At 47.0% G+C, this 20,577-nt stretch overlaps 1 protein-coding gene across 16 annotated transcripts in view; it reads left to right on the forward strand.

Moving 5' to 3' along the window:
• Nucleotides 1-18,564, forward strand: part of CHD2 (chromodomain helicase DNA binding protein 2) — a 91,596-nt gene extending 73,032 nt beyond the window's left edge. For all 16 annotated transcript variants that reach the window (XM_030015082.2, XM_030015083.2, XM_030015089.2 and 13 more), the window contains 18 exons: nucleotides 257-405; nucleotides 927-1,023; nucleotides 1,772-1,864; nucleotides 2,346-2,519; nucleotides 3,451-3,626; nucleotides 5,104-5,145; nucleotides 6,196-6,335; nucleotides 7,088-7,226; nucleotides 7,365-7,515; nucleotides 8,666-8,788; nucleotides 9,111-9,239; nucleotides 9,989-10,129; nucleotides 11,313-11,447; nucleotides 12,812-12,990; nucleotides 13,395-13,494; nucleotides 14,040-14,256; nucleotides 14,627-14,876; nucleotides 14,991-18,564. In XM_030015082.2, coding sequence (XP_029870942.1) covers nucleotides 257-405; nucleotides 927-1,023; nucleotides 1,772-1,864; nucleotides 2,346-2,519; nucleotides 3,451-3,626; nucleotides 5,104-5,145; nucleotides 6,196-6,335; nucleotides 7,088-7,226; nucleotides 7,365-7,515; nucleotides 8,666-8,788; nucleotides 9,111-9,239; nucleotides 9,989-10,129; nucleotides 11,313-11,447; nucleotides 12,812-12,990; nucleotides 13,395-13,494; nucleotides 14,040-14,256; nucleotides 14,627-14,876; nucleotides 14,991-15,324 — 2,769 coding nt within the window. In that variant the 3' untranslated portion in view covers nucleotides 15,325-18,564. The remainder of the gene's footprint in view (nucleotides 1-256; nucleotides 406-926; nucleotides 1,024-1,771; nucleotides 1,865-2,345; nucleotides 2,520-3,450; nucleotides 3,627-5,103; nucleotides 5,146-6,195; nucleotides 6,336-7,087; nucleotides 7,227-7,364; nucleotides 7,516-8,665; nucleotides 8,789-9,110; nucleotides 9,240-9,988; nucleotides 10,130-11,312; nucleotides 11,448-12,811; nucleotides 12,991-13,394; nucleotides 13,495-14,039; nucleotides 14,257-14,626; nucleotides 14,877-14,990) is intronic.
• Nucleotides 18,565-20,577: the final 2,013 nt, after the last annotated feature.

The raw sequence follows: 20,577 nt of genomic DNA on the forward strand, positions 1-20,577 counted from the left end.
TAGAGTGATTGTTTCAGAAGATTTTTCGCTCTGTGCTTAGTCACACTGCAGGATCTGTGTTAACCAGCCTGATTTTAGCTGATCCCCCTGAGATATAAAAAGTATGTGAAGGTTTTTATTCTAAAAAGACACATCTGTGTATGAAGGGACCATGTCAGCAGACTAGTCTCCTGTGAAACCACTGAGGGATGCATCACTGTGTCAGCAGAGCATGTTCAGGTCCAGGAAATAGCTCTGTCCCTTTCTTGCCCTTCAGGTGAATATTTACCGCCTTGTCACAAAGGGTACGGTAGAGGAGGAGATCATTGAGAGGGCCAAGAAGAAAATGGTGCTGGATCATTTGGTTATCCAGCGTATGGACACCACTGGCCGGACCGTGCTGGACAACAACTCTGGGAGATCTAAGTAAGTGATGGTTTCAGGAGGCAGAGATGTCTGGTACAGCATGTGGCATAACCAGCTTCATCTGCTGGTATCTCACAATATTTGTTTGATCGGGTACAGGGCAGGAGGCTAATAAATAATGGCAGCTTCCACTGATTTGGCTTATGCAACCATTAATTTGGACACATAGGATAAAGATGATCAGAAATAAAAAACTAGTTTTAATGTGTTACCTCTTTCTCCTCCTGTCTGCCTCCCAGAGATCATCCTGGTCTGAGGGAACCTGGTGGTGGTGGTGGAACAGCTGCAGTTTGGCGGTGACCTCTGGCTCTCCCAGTTTCCACCCAGTAGATAGAGGTTGTCCCCTTTACAGTGGCTGTCTGTGCTAGAGCAGGAAAGAGATGAATAAAAAAGCTTTTTATAGTGCTGGGTAGAAAACTTACTTCTTGCTTTAATTAGGAAAAACTTTGGTATGGTTTTGTGCTGTAACAGTGCTGACTTAACAGCTCAAAAAACATTTTCCTTCTCATTTGTTCTTGCAGCTCAAATCCATTCAACAAAGAGGAGCTGACAGCTATTCTGAAGTTTGGAGCTGAAGATCTCTTCAAGGAGCTTGAAGGGGAAGAGTCAGAGCCTCAGGTAGTTTGAAATTGAAATCACGTAGGTGTTTGTAGTCCTCTTCAGGTCTGCATGGGGGATCATGTGTGCTCATTCTTTGTACTTGCCCTGTGCATGAGAGCAGGTCAGTCATTAGGGCATGTGTCAGTCCAGAGAAGCTGAAAAAAGAGAGCTCTGGGGTTGGGGGCTCAGGGGGTTAAGGAAAGCCTTGTTGTTTGGGGTTAAATAGTAATGGTCACCAAGAGAGTCCCTTGGCTCCCAAGGATTCATTATGTAGTTATAGCACAGCCTCCTGAAAGCTCCTCTTCTTGCCTCCTGAGCACTTCTTCAGCATCCTTTTTGGGTTGCTGTCATAGAGAGGCAGGAGTCAGCACAGTAAAGTTGAATAGGTTGCTCTCTCCTGCCTCAGTGCAGCGTTGCTAGACAGTTTAGTATTAAGTGCTTTGACTAGTTCTCTTAATGGCCTGAGTAGCAGAGCTTCCCCCAAGGGAAACAGTCCACAGTTAACACATGTCACTGTCTGGAAATTTTCCCTGCTGCACAGCCTTTTCTTCTGTCCTATCATCCTTATTTATACTCTTTTGTACCACTTGAGATAGGTCATCCCTGCCCTTGATGATGACACCCTGCAGATATTTGCACTTTATTTAGCTCATATCAGCACAGTGTGTGTTTAGCTGTTGCACCCCACGAGTCTGTTCTCAAAGCCTCTTATTTCCTGCTGTGCTCGGCACCCTCAGCTTTATCACTCTTTCTTTCTGACTGATAGGAGATGGACATTGATGAGATTTTGCGTCTGGCTGAAACACGAGAGAATGAAGTGTCCACCAGTGCCACCGATGAGCTCCTCTCCCAGTTCAAGGTATGGACCCCCAGGCTCTGTAGTGGGGTGCAGGAATGTGGCTCCCCACATCTTGCCACGGTGGTAAGGTCAGTAACAGACAGGACAAATCAGGCCTAGTCAGAGGTGATCCCTGTACAAAGCAGTTCGCTGAGGGGTTGTCTGGGTTCAGTAGCTGGGGAGATACGTAGCTATTAATTTAATTTCAAATAAGTCATTTCGAAGGCTGTCAATTAAACGCAGAATTTGCCAAATTTGGAAACAAAACCAGTTACTTACACAGGCTCCGCAGTACTTCTTAAACTGCACATACTTCCTCAAAAGCTGTTAGCCCAAAGACATGGCAAGGAACAAGGAATGCAGTGACATAGGGATCAATTATAAAGTAGTTATGGAAATGTTGCCAAAATTCCTGTGGGGAAGTTGATGAGGCTTAGCAGACAGCTCTAGGGTATTCCTGCCAGGGGAAGGAATTTCTAAAGTGTTCCTTTGCTTATAAAAGGTGGCCAACTTTGCAACCATGGAGGAGGAAGAGACAGAGCTGGACGAGCGGTCCCAAAAGGACTGGGATGATATCATTCCAGAGGAGCAGAGGAAAAAGGTGGAGGAGGAAGAAAGGCAGAAAGAATTGGAGGAAATCTACATGCTGCCTCGAATCCGGAGCTCAACTAAAAAGGTACGGCCCATCTCAAGGAGCTGAGAAGCAGGAGGCGAGAGCTGGCAAAGGCAGTGCTCAAGAGAAGCCTTCTTGCCATCTGAGTACTTCTTTCCCTCCTCCAGAGCTGGTTAGGAGTAAAGCACAGAGGTAGCACATTGACCTCTTGTTGGCATCATGCATTGGGCCCATGGTTTGTAATGCAGTGTGAGGGCCCATACTGGGTTTGGTACGACTCATCTTATCTTAGCAGACAAAATAAAGACAACCTGTAGTGAGCACAGGGCAAAATATCCAACTGTATAATGCAGAATTTACTGCAGTTTATGCCATTTTCTGGCTGTTTCTTTTCCTTGGGCTCTCTAGCTCCCTGGGCTGCTCTTGCCTAAATGTGGCTTTTGCAGGCAAAAGAGATGGTGTCTTCCCAAGTTCTTTTTTAGGTGATGGGATCTACCCCAATCCAACAGAAACCAGACTGTGCAAGGAAACTCTTTTTGGATATGGTACTTTAAGGGGTTATGAACTGTTCTCTGGGATGAGCTGGGGAAAAACATTAAAGTGAAAACTAAAGAGAAGGATAATTCATATCAGATTATTCCAGATTAATTTCTGAGGTATCCTGGTTTTCAAAACAGCCTAAGGGACTGTGGCACAAACCCACAGTAATCAAGGTGTTTTAATGTATCTAATACCATAGTAAATCAAAATGCAATTGTGAAACTGCTGGCTAGAAGGCTCTAAAGGGAGGATGACCACCAGAGCCTTAGTTAGCTGGAAACTGCAAGGATGTGCAGTCTCTCTGGGTTGATTACATGGGCTTCTGCATCTTCAGGAAGAGATGCCAAGGTGTTTTACAGTCTGAATGTGAAATAGTGCCACTGCATGGGAGGGACAGAAAAGGTTGGCAGATTAGCAGTTGTTAACTGTACTGCTGTTTTTCTGGTACATACAGGCTCAGACAAATGACAGCGAATCAGATGCAGAAACTAAGAGAAGGCTTCAGAGATCATCTGGATCAGAAAGCGAGACTGATGATACCGATGATGAGAAGAGACCAAAGCGCAGGGGGCGTCCTCGGAGTGTTAGAAAAGATACTGTGGAAGGATTTACTGACGCTGAAATCAGGAGGTCAGTGCTGAGCACAGGAGACAGTTCAGAAAACAAATACCGAAATCTCGTGCAGGTGGAGAAAACCCCAGTTTAATCCAGCAGGTGTTCACCTGTAAGCATGTCAGTAGTTTAGGTGGAGATGGTTCATTGGGCCAGCTTCTGCACCTTTGTGTAATTCAGTTTGCTCCCAGCTGATGACATAACATTCAGGTCTGTGAAAAATGGGCTGGATTGCCTTTAGTCAGGCTGCAGTGAAGCTGGTACCTTCCTAAAATCAATCCTTGTTATAACTGCCCTTTCTGGGCCAAGTGGATTGAGCTAATTCCATATTACACGTGAGGTCTTAAGTACCATGAGATACAGAGCTGGGGAAGCCAAGGACTCTGGCCTTCCTGACATTTTTCTGGCAGTAGTCCTACTGATTTAAGCTTTAAGTGAAAGGCAAACTCTGGCAAAATAACCCCATGAGAAGCACTGGTCTTGTTGATCCCGGTGGTTGTATATCCTCTTCTGCACTGTGTCCCTGAAGTCATCTGGGGGGAGAATTCCAGAGCATTATTTTCTTCTCATATCTTCTAACTCTTGAGCCTTTCCCAAAGATCTTTGTCTTATGGCTCTGCCCACGTGTTCAGCCAAAGATGGAAAAGAGAGGGTTATGAGTTTTCTTTGACTCTCTTTCCGTCTCTGAGTTGATGTATTTTTAAACAGGGGATGGTCAGACTATTTGGATTGTGGTAGCTGCCCCATATCCAGCCCTGAAACACAGAGAAGGAAGAAGGTGTTGCAATGTGAACTATAGCAGCCGTTTAGGTTATCGTGATGTAGCAGAAAGAGGCTGTAAGAGCACAAAATGAAAAAAAGAAGAGAAAAAATTAACTCATTTCAAAAATAATCTGTAGTTGAAGCCACTGGGTCTACTCCCAGCACAAGGCACTGTCCAGTTGCAGCAACGGTGTCTGACTCTTGCCGTAAAGTTGTGTGTTAGCCATGGCAGTGATTTTCACAATAAAAATAAGACATAAAAATAAATAGCAATCCTTGTCTGCAAAATTCTGAGATGGATTGCACCACATTTGGCTCTTCTGTGATGGGTTGTTACATTTACAGCTTAAGCATTAAAATTGCTAATGACGTTGATTTAATGCCTCTTTTCTCCTTGGAAAAATGAAGTTAATCATTACCAATATGGTGTGAGCCATGCTTTCTTTCAATTTTTTTTATACTACAGTTATGACTCTCCTCTTTTTTTCCTCATCTGCCAAATACCCAACATTCATAATGTTGTGTTCTTCTCCAGGCAAGGTCACAAAACTCTTTGTGGGGGTTAATGGATTAGGTTTCCCAGTCCTGAGTGATGCTTAGCTAATCAGCGTGGAATGCAAGGTTGATAATGTGGCAGGGTGTAATTAATATATTCCAGCGTATTTGTGATATTGGACTCACTTTTTATGGCAGTTGGTTTAGTTTCTGGGGTTTTTTTGTTTTTTTGGCTTAGGTTTATCAAGGCTTACAAGAAGTTTGGATTGCCCCTTGAAAGGTAAGTCCCAACCTGGCCCTTCTCCAGAGCGTTATCACGGGGGGATGTCGTGTTTCTAAGAACAGCCATACACACATTGCTATGGGTGTGTGATACAACTTCCACAGATAGCACAAAGCCTCGCTGTCGTGTGATCAGTAACCCAAGCACTGCCATACAGTCCCTCATGTCTCAGTTGATGGGCACTGATGAATGCTGGCTGAAAAGCAGCTAAAGCAGTAGTGGCACTAGCAGTGGAGCAGTAGTACACAGCATCATCCTTCTGGCAGAGTCTGGCCCTTGGGGCATTTCCACTCTGCCTAGAAAGGAGAGGGAGCAGCTGTCTGAACAGCAAATGCTACCCAAAACACTTGCCAAGCTTCAATATGCATATTAGTTTCAAGACTGAATTTGGAGCATCTTTCCCTCACTGCCATATCCCTCTTGAAGGGAAGCGGAGAAAGGCACATACCATCCTCAAGTGTGGGTCTGCAGAGCCCTGCACGAGGGCTGTGCCCCAGCATAAGTGAAGGGAGGAAGGGAGATGATGGGCACATGTGCTGGGTCTGGAAAGCTGTAGCCCTCGCTGAGGTCTCAGGGCTGAGGCAGGGATCCTTGCATATATTGTATGAGAAATGACTATGTTTTTTCAGCTGGTTATACTCTTCTCTTGTGAAACACAAGGCTTGTGTGTGGGCCTTGATGTTACTAACTTCAGCCAGGCAAAAGGGATAGCAGGTGGCACCTTTGACCATCAAATGGAGTTAATATGGAACCAGGAAAGCACAAAGGAACACTGGACAGTTGCAGAAGGTGCCTGTTGTGCCCAAGATAGACAGTTCTCACCTTTGCTTTAATACTAAAAAAATCCAAGGGATTGGATCAGTTATACTACATCTGCACATCTGCAGACTAAAACTGTGTTGTTTCCTGCATGAACTCGACTTGTGCAGGTTTCATACATTCATACATATACAGCATTGACTACTAAAAGCTATGGAACAATTGCTCAGGAAGTGACTGGGAGGAGATATGCTGTATCAAATACAAAACTTTTTTCCCCTTTCCCAGGCTGGAGTGTATTGCCCGGGATGCTGAGCTGGTGGATAAGTCTGTGGCTGATCTAAAACGGTTAGGGGAACTCATCCACAATAGCTGTGTGTCAGCAATGCAAGAATATGAGGAGCAGCTGAAAGAAAATCCAGGTGAAGGTAAGCAAGAGGATTGTGTGCTGCTGTTACGATGTTTTTGGGGGTGTTCCATGGAGCTGGTGAGAAAACTGTTCCCTTGCTGGACGGGGAGGCATACCACATTGCTACTTAAAAGCAAAGAAGCAGCACACATTTAAACCATCCCATTTCTGCCAGGCAGCTCTTGCCAACAGAGAGAAACCCCTGAGTCTTCTGCTCAGACTGGCAAGTGCCATTTCGGTCTGTTGGCTTCTGCTGAACATCAGTTTTTGTGGGGAGAGGCTGAAGTAATCAGCTTATTTAATGCTGGGCCACAAGGCAAAACAGATCATATTTTAACTGTTCCTGGGATTGGGAATCAAACTGGTGCTGTGTACTCCGTGGTAAAGCTGGATCCACAATTAGCACTTCCTGGAGCTGGCATCATCAACCGCTCCATGTATGGCTGTTCTGTGATGTTGGTTTGGAGATACAGGGGTCTAGGTTGGCTTTCCCACTGGGTCTCTGCCTATTGCATCTGAACAAAACTACTGAAGCAAAAGCTTCAGCATACTTAGATGTATTTTTAAGAAAATTATACTGGGAGGTGTTTGGATTGCAGATCTAAGTGAGTTAGTGAAAGAAAACTTACATTTTGGGCCTGCCTTAGCAGACAGCCTTATGTTTAAATAAGACGTTACGGGCCAGGTCTTGATCTGTGTGTCTAGATGCTCTTACAGAAGCACTTCTTTCTGTAAGAGTTCTCTTAGTTGCTGTATTTTATTGTTGAGCAGGGAAAGGACCTGGAAAAAGAAGAGGTCCTACTATCAAGATTTCTGGTGTCCAAGTCAATGTGAAATCTATCATCCAGCATGAAGAGGAGTTTGAAATGCTGCATAAATCCATTCCCACGGACCCAGAGGAGAGGAAGAAGTGAGTTTGGCTAAGTAGGCAATGCAGAAAGAGGCTCAGGGAATTTGGATTTTGTAGTGGAAAGAGAATAGCTTAGATATGTGGATTTGCTTTACCTCCAGCAGCATTAAAAGTAGCTCATGTTTGAAATGCCTTTAGGTACCGCCTGACATGCCGTGTCAAAGCTGCCCATTTTGATGTAGACTGGGGAGTGGAGGAGGATTCTCGCTTGTTAGTGGGAATTTACGAGCATGGTTATGGAAACTGGGAGCTAATTAAAACAGATCCGGAATTGAAGTTATCTGATAAGGTAGGTCGCCTTGCTTGTTGCTTGCATTGGGTCCATTGCAGTGTTCATAGAGAACATGTTTGATTTACTCCAGAAACAGATGTTTATGGTTGTAACCACTCCAAAAATAATAATAAATAATAATGAGGAAAACAGTGACCTCCATGGAATGTTGCACGCTTGATGGAAAGCAGAGTTGTGTTATTTGATTGGCAGTAAATTTTCTCTGAACAGTACCATATGAACCACACTGAAACGATGCAGGAAGAGAATGGTAATGCTGACGTGTGGTTACATGCACAGTATAGAGGGTGCATTGCATAATCGTGACTTGATATTTCCTTGAGTATCTCACAAGAAGCTGAGTCTGAATTTCTGTGTGGAAATAATTTTTCGCAGATTTGACACTGCTTATGTCAAGACTGGTCTGTGTTAGCTGTGAGGGTATAGTTACATGACTGGCTATGGCAGCAAAGCCAGCTGGAAAGCCTCCATCTAGTTCCTCTGTTCCACAGTCATTCCCATAAGAACTGTTTATGGGGGCTATGTTGAAACGATCCAGGTTAAAAATAAGCCGCCATCAGTTGTGTCAGCACAATGGAAGGAGAGTGAACTGCAACACAGGGCTGAGGAATGTTGAGAATATCTACACCAGCTTTGTTGCCAATATGCTACATTCCCATGACATCCCTGCTAGTGCTTTTAGCAAAGATCAGACTGTGGCTGCAGCCTTGTTTTCCACTAAAAATTCTGCATCTGTGTCATTGCTGTAGCAATGTCTCAGGTTACCAGAGGGGACCAGTCTTTGTGACAAGGCTGTCACAAACAAATCTGTTGTGTCAAGGAGAGTGGACTCAGTTTTGCAACTCAAGGTCGCAAATACGGTTTGCAAAGTTTTTTTCTTCTTTTTGCACACTTACAAGAAAGATCATAGAGAATCTAGAGAGCTGCCTCATGGTCTTTTAACTTCTGCAAAAGGCCAAGGGGACAGATGCTTGCTAGGAGCTTTGCTTTTGGCTAGACAGGGAGAGTCTGTGTGCGAGCTGGAAGAAATGCTAGAACCTTCTTGTTCACTCATAAGGTGCAGTATCTCCAACCCTTTGCTGGGCCTGGAAGGGACTGCTGCTAGTGTGTATCTCTTTTGTCAAGGTTTTTTTCTTCTTTATCAAAGATCCTACCTGTTGAGACAGATAAGAAACCTCAGGGAAAACAGCTCCAGACCCGAGTTGATTATCTGCTGAAACTGCTGAAGAAAGATCTGGACAAGAAAGAAAACATGAAAGATGGGGAAGAGGTGAGATGTGGCTGCTTGATTCTGGGGGTTTCAGGATGAGTGGCTGGCTGATGGTGGGAGACAGTCTGTGTTCCCAGGTTGCTGAATGTCTTCTACGTGAAAGAATATGGACTTGTCTGTTGTCTGATTGCATTGTGATACTGAAAGGCTAATTAGTAAGGGGCAGGTCATCATTACACTTACTGAAGGACTGAGGCTCATCAGGCTTCCTGCCACCCTGCAGGGCCGGCAGCTGTTTGCAAGATGTTCAGGAAATGGGGTATGTCCCCAGGAAGTAGCTGTAGCTCTTTGCTTGTCCTGACTTGTTCTGTGTTTTCACCAGGGCAAGCTAAAGAAGAGGAAACCACGAGTGAAAAAAGAGAACAAGGCTCCCAAAGTCAAAGATGAGCATGGGAATGAACTCTCTTCTCCTCGGCACTCAGACAACCAGTCAGAAGAAGGTGAAGTCAAGGTGAGTCAACTTGGTGGATAGTGGCTTTTCCAGGTTTCCTTGAGCTATGTGGTTACTGCAGAAACTCACCTTGAGAAGCACCCCTAGCAAATGGCCTGTGGAGTCAGGGGCACTACAGACCGCATTCCCACAAGAGACTGGCAAACGTACTAAAACATATATACAGCTGTTGGGGTGAAAGAAGGACCTTTCCCACCCACTCTTTTAGGTTAGTGCTTTAAGTGTTTTGGGGGATCCTGGAATGGCCATACACATCCACATGCTGACTTGGAGGAAAGATAGTCTCAGGACAAAGTTTGTTGCCCTTATAAAGAAGAGAAAGAAGAATTGTTTCCCTCTCCTTTTCAGTACGTCAGCCAGTGGTAAAGCTGGAGTTTACCAAGGTCATGCTGTTGCTTAGAAAACTTTCTGTCTTTGAGTGGTTTGGCTTGTAGTCTAAGGCTTTTTGTTCGTGTGCTGATCAGCATCTACCTTGGGGGCTGAGCGTTCTTGAGCACAGCTGGCATAGGAAAGCAGTGCTTATCTACAGTTTGCCAGCTAGATTGGGGCTCGTCTATTTTTTATACCCTTTTGTCAAGGGCTGGGTGGATTGCAGCTGGTTAAGCAGGGCTTGCTGTCTGGTTAAAGAGGTGTGAGGGCAAATTTGGATGGACCTCAAAAATTGCCTGCATTTCAAGGATGTAAGTTTTATGGAAGAAAGTGTACGTGAGGTGATGGACTCCAACTTTGTGCTGTGACTGATTTTCTAGGAGGATGGCTTGGAAAAGAGTCCAGTGAAAAAGAAACAGAAGAAGAAAGAGAACAAAGAGAACAAGGAAAAACAGACAACCACTAAGAAAGAAAAGGAAAGTGATAAAGAGAAGAAGAAGACAAAAGACAAGAAGGAGAAGGTATGTGGTACTCTCAGGAAAAGTTTAAGAGATAGGAAAGTCTCTGAGCAGAAGGGCAAGCTATGAGACTTATGATTCATTAAAGGCCCTGTGTGAAAAGACATGAATGAGGCACTGTGGGGTAAGGTATTATTCCTTTTTCAGCCCTCCTGAATTCTTATTGTGAAGAATTGCAATAAAAAGTAGAAAAGGCAATATATCCTAAAGCTTGGGGGAATGTGAGCACAAGGGAAGAGATTTTGTCAGACTGCCTTTAAAGTACAGTGGTCCCTGTGACAGTGCTATGGCTAAATAGCTGATGTTAAGGAAGAAAGGGGGAAGAGCCTGAAGCACTCAGATCAAAGTTCTGTTCAGCAGTGATTTATCACAGGGTTGGCAGCTCCTTGTCTGTGTTCCCCTTTAATTTAAACTCACCCCAAATAACCCAGCTGTCCACACCATCAAGACTGTAAGTTGTCCTTGTTGCTGTTCAGGACTCACCAGAATGAGTGTTTCAACATCAATGGTATGTTGTGGACTAAAATGTCCCTTGAATTTTGGGTACAACTGCCCTGAGGCTGGGTTCAAATTGGAAGGGGGGTAAAAGCTCCTATAATAATGACCTGAAGTACCTGTCCAAGGAACAGGTATGTACTGCATGCCCAGTGTGTTTTGACACTGAGGTCATAAGTGCAAATCAAGTTTTGTTGCATATGTAGGGGAAAGCTTGCTTTCCAGTGATTTTTGGTATGGCTTTGACTGCAGGTAAGCCACGTGTCAAAATTTACACTAACAGGCTGATTTGAGGTTGCTTTCCAGAGGGTCTGAGGACTAGTGACATGGCATGAAATTGCAGATCCTCGTAGACATGAGACTACTCTGAGCTCTGTTCTTTGCAAGGGATATATATTCTTTAGCTTAATGTCTCTTACAAGTCTTCAACATTGGTTTTCTCTCCATGAGTATGAATATCGTATTCATGTCCCAAATGTTGGCTCTGACTTCTCTCTACTCCCTCAAGGATGACATAAAGCTAAATAGAGGCATTGGAGCCTAAACAGTTTGAGATCTTGGGAGGAAAGTTGTAGGAGCGATGCCTGGGGTTTAACAACTGCCAGTAACAATAGTGTGGAGGTTTAGTTGGATCACTTGAGATCCTGCAGTCTGGCTCATCATGTGATGTGTGTAATTTGTCCTTGTAAAGCCTAAAGGTGGTGAAGCCAAATCTGGAAGTAAAGGGAAGAGATCGCAAGGTCCCGTCCACATTACCGCAGGGAGTGAACCAATCCCCATTGGAGAAGACGAGGATGATGATCTGGACCAAGAAACATTCAGCATAGTGAGTATTTTCCTCAAGAGATGGGAGGGTGCTGGCAGAGAGCCCAGCGAGGCAGCCAGGGTTTGCTTGCACGTTATCCAAGGATGTGGTTTAGGTGTTAGGGTGTGAGCCCCCTCCTAGTGCCTCACAGTGATTTCCTCTGGCTGATCTCAGAGCACGGCAGAGCAACCCTGGATGAGAGTTGTCCACCAGCCTCCTCTGTGCCTGCTAGCTGGCTGCTGTAAATGGCACTTCAACTGGAAGAAACTTCAAAGCTCTTTCAGCTCCTGATTCTCACCAAGCAATTGTACTGTTAAAGGGTTCAGATAACTCTCTTAAAAATTTAGCTTTGCATGAGTGCACATGTTCATCCCCTCCTTCTGCCAGGGATACCAGCCAGGGCAGGAGAGGGCAGCATATCAACAGAGCATGCAGAAGGGCTCTCTTCTTCAGCTGATAAGTTCCCGCTGCTCATTTGACAGGCCTGGGTTACAGAAGACCCTGCAGCCTTGTGTGGAAGTCTCTCCTGTAGAAGCCAAGGAGCCATTGGGGCTCTCCCAGATGGGGAAATACAGGAGAGTTTTGAGGGTGGCCTTGTATGGCTGTGGGAGGTACGGAGTTGTCTGAGCTGTAAGCACTTCCCTAGTTGTGTAAATGCTCTTGCAGCAAACATGCCTGCAAGGGTCATTGTAAAAATAGCCTTTTAGTAAATGTTGTCATGGCAGACTCTCCTTGGCTTGACTTGCACAGGGAAATGCTGAAATATCACTGTTTAAAAACAGTTCTCTAAATGCAAATCTGTGTATTTGCTGCAGGTCCTGTGTTATTTTTGTCTGTTGTTTTCTTTAACTTTCCCTCTGTGATGCATGAAAGGTCCAGTCAGGCAGTAGAAACCTGTCTGATTTACTGTCTGTGCGCAGTGTTGATGCGCACAGCTGAAAAAGAGGGTGCTTTCATCTCATGTCTTCCAGTTTTGGTAAAAGCGATAAAGCGACCACAGATGGGGATGGACAGGGAGGCTATTGAGTGAGCACTCATTCAGCTGGGGCTGTTGGTTCAGCATGTTGATGCTCAGTTACGCTTCCCTGCCTGCTGTGGGATCAGTGCAAGAGCAGACCATGTTTGAACAGTTATGGTTTGCAAAGCAAATTGTTCCCCTCTGAAAGAGGGGGGCAGTGGAGATGGGGAGACGCTCTTCTTTTCCTGATTATTTTCTGCAGCACGTCTAACAAATTGCTATTTTCATAGCTGATTTCTCCTTGCCTAATGGTCAAATAAAGCTAATATCTTGTGCTAATGAACTTCTTCCAGCTCTGTCTGATTAACAAGGGAACAAAGTAGAGCCCTGTGCCAAATCACTTTCTGCTCTCTGTTGCTTTTTCAAGTGCAAGGAAAGGATGAGACCAGTCAAAAAAGCACTGAAGCAACTTGATAAGCCTGATAAGGGACTGACGGTTCAAGAACAGCTGGAGCACACACGCAACTGTCTCCTAAAAATTGGGGACCGCATCTCTGAGTGCCTTAAAGCCTACACTGACCAGGATCATATCAAGCTATGGAGGAGGTGAGGGATCATTTTGTTTTCTTTGGCTGGTCTATCATATTTAAAAATGGTAGTCAGAGGCTGCTGGGTTTTGTGTGGATGAGTGTGCCATCTGCCTCCTGTTTAACCTGTGCAATCTTGTGTTCTCTAGCCCAGTCAGTCCATGACCAGTGTCAGGTGAGGGTTTTGTCTGCAAGTTGTGCTGGTTTCATTTAAATCAATTTCAGAGCTAGTTTATCTAAACCAGTGCAAACCTCTTTATTTTACTTTGAAGAACTTGGTTCCAGCTCTCCTGATCATCCTGTCCTGAGCTGGGTTGAGACTGTTTTCCAGAGAGGGTAGAACTGATATGATGTTGGTTTGAAAGCAGTTGGCAGTTAAACTGCTGATGTAGCAATTAACAGAAAATGTTCATGTCATTCTAGGAACCTATGGATATTTGTGTCAAAATTCACAGAATTTGATGCCAGAAAACTGCACAAACTCTACAAGATGGCTCATAAGAAAAGATCGCAGGAAGAGGAGGTGAGATCTGAAGTGCCTTCCCTCCAGTTGCTCTCTTTAAAAGTTGTCACACTTGAAGTGTCAATGTTTTCTGCTTCTTGTCATGGGCTTTCTTTATTGTTGGTGGCAGTCTGTGATTTTCTTAACTTCTAAACAGTCTGGTTGCATTTGCCTCCTCTTTCATGTGGCATTTCTCCTTTCATCTAACAACACTGGTCACTTTGTCCTGGCTGTTCTGACCAAGAAAAAGCATTGCTTGGTGTGGCACGTTGTGTTGAATTGACCTTTACAGTGAAAAGCCTGGGAGTGCTGCCCTGTAGAGATAGGATGTCGAAGCAGAGCCGTGTGGGGCAAAACTGTGCCTGTCCTTCACCACATTTGTACCATTGCCATTCATACCATGCTCAGGCACAGTTGGTTCACCAAGTCCTCAAAGAGGTGGGTGGCCCACAGCATGGGGAGTCTGCAGAAAAATCCAGAGCCTGACAGACAAGACCGTTGCTCACATACTCTGAATCTTTTGGTGGAAGAGCAGTTGAGCTGTAACCATCTCTTCCACCTTGCAGGAGCAGAAGAAGAAGGAGGACATGTCCAGCATGAAGAAGCCGTTCCGCCCGGAGCCTTCAGGCTCCAGCCGCGATTCTGTGATGTCCCAGTCTCACGTGCCTCACAATCCTCATTCCCAGAAGATCCACCTGCCCCCTTCCCATGCCCAGCAACAGATGCACGGGCACCCGCGTGACAACTATGGCCATCCAAACAAGAGACATTTCAGCAACACAGGTGAGCACTGGCAAGCCAGGAGAAACCATCCCTTCTAACCTAACGGCTGTTTGCCCTTGGACACAAATCATTCTGGGACTTGTGGCTGATCAGATCAAAGGTGATGGGATGGAACATATATTACCACTGTACTTATTGCTGGACTAGAAAACATAATGATATAGTGATGAAAAGAGTATAAGAACAGGACAGAATAAGATTTGCTAGAATAATAATAAAGAAATTCAAAGAATAAAATTGGGCCCACATAGTTTAGGGAGGAGAAAGTTAAAGGGGCACAGCAATAGTTATCATGTCTTTGAGAATTCAGTAAAGTGGTGGGCTTAAACTAAAGTATGAAAGACACTTAGTGGTGCTTTCCTCATTGCAGACCGAGGAGAATGGCAGAGGGATCGAAAGTTCAATTACGGTGGCAACAGCAACCAGATGTGGGGTGGAGAGCGGCATCACCAGTATGAGCAGCACTGGTACAAGGACCACCACTATGGGGATCGGCGATCTCGTGGAGAGCCCCACCGGAGCTCTGGGAACTACAGACCAAATAACCTCTCCCGCAAGAGGCCATACGAACAGTACAACAGTGACCGAGACCACAGAGGCCACCGAGATTATTATGACAGGTAATTCCCTTTCATCTCAGAAAGGCTGGGAGGAGTTTGCAACGATGCACCCGGCTGCGGTGGCCAGGCTTTCCTTGGGGAACTGATCTCCATCCATTTGTTTTCTCTCTGCAGACACCACCACGATTCTAAGCGTCGAAGATCCGATGAGTTCAGGCCTCAGAACTACCACCAGCAGGATTTCCGACGGATGTCTGATCACAGGCCACCCATGGGATACCATGGCCAAGGACCTTCGGACCACTACCGGTCTTTTCACACAGACAAATCGGTAGATTACAAACAGCCTCTCCCTCCACCTCACCCTGCAGTGTCGGACCCTCGCTCACCCCCCTCTCAGAAATCTCCCCACGATTCCAAGTCACCTCTTGATCACAGGTCACCTCTGGATAGGTCCTTAGAACAGAAAAACAATCCAGATTATAACTGGAACATTCGGAAAACATAAAGTGACTGAGAGGGGGAAAGCGCACGTCTGAAATACTTGGTTTGATGCAACAGTGGCTGGTTTCTCCAAGCCAGCAACCAGGAACTCTGAACATGCTGCTATCATCTTGCTGGGTCAAGGAGGATTTTGGGGGAGTAGGTGAAGGAAGATTTTCCCTAGCTCTTGGTTCTGGTTTGGATTCCCATTTCCTTTCCCCTCTTCTACCATTGAATGCTGGAACCAGTCTTGCTGCCTCATTCTTTGTTTTGTTTTTGTTTTCCCCAATCCAGTGGACCCAAGGGAATATTCCCTAGCCAGTGTTTCCCCAAACCAAGAAGGCGGATCGATGCTGCTTAGGATTGTGCAGAAGGCTGTGTGCCTCTTCTGACTTGATGTTACATGACAGATGCTGCTTTGGGATTGGGGATAAACTGGTTGGGCTGTTTAACCAGCATAGGGCAATGGGAGGATATATTCAAGGAGGGACAGGAGAGTCCCTCAGCAGACAAGCTTGGTTGAAAGAGGGACTCGATGTCCCTGCAGAGTGACTCCAAAGGAGTTGGAGCCATGCTGGTGACAATCCATTGCTTTCCTGGCCACATTATCATTTCCATGTCTTTATCCATTTCAGGAAACTGGCTCTGCTTTGATTGTGTCCCCTGCAACAGAAGAGGTATGGGGGACCTTCCTTCTATCTCCAGAGCTGGAGCTGGCAAATCTTGACTTTGGGGGGCTTTGGGATGTGTGAAAAAAAGACAGACTTCCTTAACAAAGTCTTAGTTCACTTCCCACCAGTAGGAAAGAAATTGGGTTGACAACAGTATTTCCCAGTGGACAGGGCTCAGGAATTCATAACAGAACGCCTTTTCTCTTCTGACGTGGGCAGCTTGGATGATCCAGGAACTAACAGATGCTGGCTGGGAGCTGCAAGGTCAAAAAATGGCTCTAGGCATCTGGGGATCCTGAAGCACCTAATCTCCCTGCCACTAAAATCTGGTCTTTGGGCATCATTTCTCTCTGCACTTCGCGAAACAGTGATCACAAACCCTTACTGCAACCAAAGGATGAAGGATGGTAGAGCAGAGTTAAATAGGAATCCAATGGACTGATCACTGTTCAGCAAACTGTCACCTTCCTGCCACTGTTCCAGCAGTCAGCAGTAACTCTGAATTGCTAAGAGTACCTGCACTGAAAGACCTTCTGTCTGACTAAATTAGAAATGTGCCTGGGGGCTTAGCACCTAAGTGAGCAGGGAGACAATAAGGAATTCAGGACTGAGTCCTTAAAAATCCTTGGAGCAAATGTCTGAGGAGCCCAGCATGGCAGAGGGAAAAGAGGAGTCTGCAGCCCAGCTCGGTGGACTTCAGAGCAAACACTCCTCCAAGTATTTGAGCCACAGCGTGTGATGCAGAACAGTGTCCAGCCTGGAGACAGGTGTGATGAGAGGGGTTGTGCACAGATTGCTGGCCAGAGGTAGCTTGGGTGATTATTTTTCAGGTCCTAGGTCTTTGTTTGTAGAGTCACATCCCTGGAGACCACAAAGCTCTCCCAACAGCTGGGCTGCCCAGAGCGTGGTGTCTGGGGATACGACATCTCCCGGAGCTCAGTATTAAAGACCAGGCTGTTCCAGACTCCTCTTTTTGGTGGGGGAATGAAGCTGGGCCCCCTGTTGAGATGCCAGTATCTGACCCTACTAAGCTGTCATGTGTTTTCCCTGAAAGACTGAGGGGAGATGGGTGTTCAGGGCTGGCTTCCTGACTCCAGCCAGGGCCTTGGAAGGCGCACACAAACCGACACTAATACCCCCGTGTTGCCCCTCCACGCAGTGCATCCCTTGAAATCTGCGGCTGTCAGTCACTCCTTTCTGAGCCCACTGCTTTAATGGGACACACAGGAAGTGTTTTGCTCCCCTTTTGTTTTTATTTTGCAAGATTTCTACCAAATGCAGGGCAGTTTTGCTTCCTTAGGGGCACTGTGCTGCCCCAAGAAAGTGTTACGCTTGTGTTTACTTGTGCAGGAGGAGGTGAAGGCAAGTCTTCCACAGTCCCCCTTGGAGCTGCTGGGTGATGGGAGGTGTTGAGATAGCATGTTTCCGCGGCGTTTCTCACTAAGCTGTGATTGCAGGCACGCTTTGTTGTGATATTCCGCAAAGAGGTCCTTTCTTTTCAGAGGTATTAGCTTTTAATGTGAAAATGGAAGAAACCTTCGGAGGTGCAAAGAGAGTTGCTCTTTTTGTTCACCAAGTGGTGCTATCGTGATAGAAAGTTCGTGCCATACACTTGTAGCGAAATGCAATACTGGCCAGACCAGTGTTACGGTTGGTGCAGGAAAACTTTGAACCCCAGCAAGAGGCATTTTCTGTGTCTAGACATGGGGGTTTCTGCTCATCCTGGGTTCCAGGTGTGAAGTTGGTTGTGGTTTCCTTCTTGTGCAACAGCAAAAGCTTTACCCATATCCACCGAAGAGCTGTCCCTGCTGTCACATTAGCCTGAGACTGAAGTCACATAGTTTTGTTCACTCATGGTGGGTGGGTCTTCACTGGGTTTGGCTTTAATGAAGCTGGAGAACTAGATTTGGGAGAAGGTCCTCCCTGAGTGCGCACACACACGCATGCATTTTATGTCCCCTCAACATAGGGACCATAACCAGACACAGTCACTTGGATGTGAGCGGGATCGGAGGGGACAGGTCCACAGCCATAAACTTCACTGCGGTGTTTGTGACAACATCTGGTACAGCTCTTCCTTCCAGACCAGCTGCGGGATTCCCTCTAGCCTCTTTGCAGGAAAAAGTAGCAACTTGCTGGGTTTTTATTTTTAAAAAAATTGTTTTTCAGCCTGACCTTTTTGGAAATGGTGTAAACTTGTGAATTCACATGATGGAAGTCCTGCAGACTGAAACACGCTGCAGGGACAGGCGACGTGGTGCCCAACCAAAATGGATACTTAACAGTGCTCTGAAGTCCTTACGTGAACAGTTTAAGTGATCCATGCAGAAATACTATTCTGCTTTCAGCCGTTTCCTCCCGACCTCCTCCTTCCCTCTGGGGAGAGAAGGTCTCTTACTGTAAAAATGTGGACTTTTAAACCTGTTGACTAAAAACAGTAATTAATATTAATTTATATTTGTGAAAAAATGCCACTGTCCTAGTGATTTCTGATGTAAATATGTTGTTTATATAGTATGTATTAAATTTTCCTACATTGTAAAACTGCTGTACTTTTGATTCTTGTATATTAAAAAGTGTTACTGAGATTTTCAGAAATGCGCCAGTGTGTGGTGTGTCTGGGGGGTGTCCTGTAGCCCCTCGGTATGGTGGCAGGTCTGGTGGAAGCACAGGACGAGCACCTAAAATGGGGGCTGTTATGGGATCACAGGGCCCTTTCCTGCCAGCCACGGGCATGCCGCGATGGGTGTTTTCACTGTGCAGGAATAAGCATGTTCTTCACGGCTGTTTTACATAGTTTCGCAGTCAGTGGTGATAGAGACTTGGAAACCCCTTTGGATGGGAATTTCCACCCGATAAGGAGAAGCCATGCATTTCCTCACCCATTTCCACCAGGATTTCACTGGGATGGTACCAATGTTTATGTGTTTATCCAACCTCTGTCTTTTCTGGGTCTCTGGGAGTGCGGAAACTTCTTTTTGACCCTTTCTGGGGAGAATTCCCCTTTGTCTAGGAGAAATGCTGCTCCCGCTCCATTGGTGGAGTTCTCCACTCTGTCCCCAGCCCCTTCTGGGCAGGACATGCCTTTCTTTGGGTGGGATGCGATGGCACCCTGGAGGCTGCTTTGGTTTGGTCTTTACCCTCCACCTTTTCACACTTAGGCCCACACGGCAAGATGCGGTGCAGGGATTTGAAGCTGTTTCTCCCAAGTTATAAGAGCTCATTGTAAAAAGGGCTTTTCACACCTGCAGCCACTGGGTCCAGCTGTTCCCAGCCTCTCTGCTGCTGAGCCAAGTTTCAGCCAAGAGTGAAATTTCACAGCTGAGTTATATGCCCCTGAAAAATGAATTTCCTAATGGAAAGGATGACTGGGTGTTAGCTGCGTGTCTGCGGCAGGGAGAGGGGGCTCGGCTGGAGGGAGGCACAGGGACTATGGGGAGCTGGTCCAAGTGTCCCTGCTTGGAGCGTGGGGGTGTGAATCTACCTGAGGCAGGTGATCTTTTTGATTCAGCATTGACTCATCTTTTATCCAGGGGTACCCACAGGAAAGCTGGAGAAGCAGGGGCCTGAGGAACTGGAGCAGCAGGACAGGTAAGGATAGTGGCACCCTGATGCCAGGGGGACATAGGCATCGACTCCCCGGCACAGCTCGGCCCGGCATCCCCCCGGCATCCCCCTGCCAACCCGTATCGGCAGCCCCACGCTGCAAAGGGAAATCCCGAGGCCTCGTCAAAGCCTATGGGGAAACGAGCCCTTGGCGTGAGGCAACCTCCTCCTGCATCCCTGCGTGTCCGGTCAGTCCCGCGGGAGCACCTCCTCCGTGCGGCGCTGTGGCCACCCCAGGGTGCTGGGCAGGGCAGGGGGCCCGGGCTGGGCTGCGTCCACACGGCGCGGGCCGCAGCCGCGGTCGCTGCCGCTGGCTCATCTTGGTGAGGCGACCCACCGCCCAAGGTGGTCGGCAAAGCCGTTGTGCAGCCGCAGGGAGCGGGACCCCCGGCCCCGCCTCGCACCCACCCCGGTGAGGGACGGGGAGGCCGAGAAGCCCCCGCTTTTTGCTTTGTGCCGTGCCTGAGCGAACCCTCTAGAGGGCAGCCGGTTTCCAGCAAAAAGCCGGTTTTTTGGTGAACGACATTCTGCAGTTGCGGTCGTTCCCGGACAGCCGGGTGTGAAGCGTCCCCGCTCACCCCGAGCGCTCGGATGCAAAGCTCAGAGCAGCCGAGGCTCTGGCCCGAGGCCGGGGGAACGGGGCTTGAAACCCTGCCTGAGACACCAGCCTGTGGCACTGGAGCAGCCATCCACCACGGGATGATGTGCTTCAGACAGAGGGGTAGGATGGGACCGGACCTTGGACACCCCCCCCCCCCGGCCCGGGGCTGCCCACAGAGGCTGGGGCTGTACCCTCACCGCCCGTGGAGTGTGATCCCGAGAGCAATTTGAACCTCTCAGAGATGCCGTGGGGTCACTGCTGCCAGCACTGCTCCCGTGCCCTGGTGTCCCTGCATGGCCCGTGCCTTCCCCACGCCCCTCCCGGGGAAGCTTCGGTGCCACGCGCGATTAACGAGGACGGGGCACCCTGGTCACGCAGGGGTCACCATGGCCTTCCATCA

Source organism: Aquila chrysaetos, chromosome 5 (genome assembly GCF_900496995.4).
Source record: "Aquila chrysaetos chrysaetos chromosome 5, bAquChr1.4, whole genome shotgun sequence".
NCBI lineage: Eukaryota > Metazoa > Chordata > Aves > Accipitriformes > Accipitridae > Aquila > Aquila chrysaetos.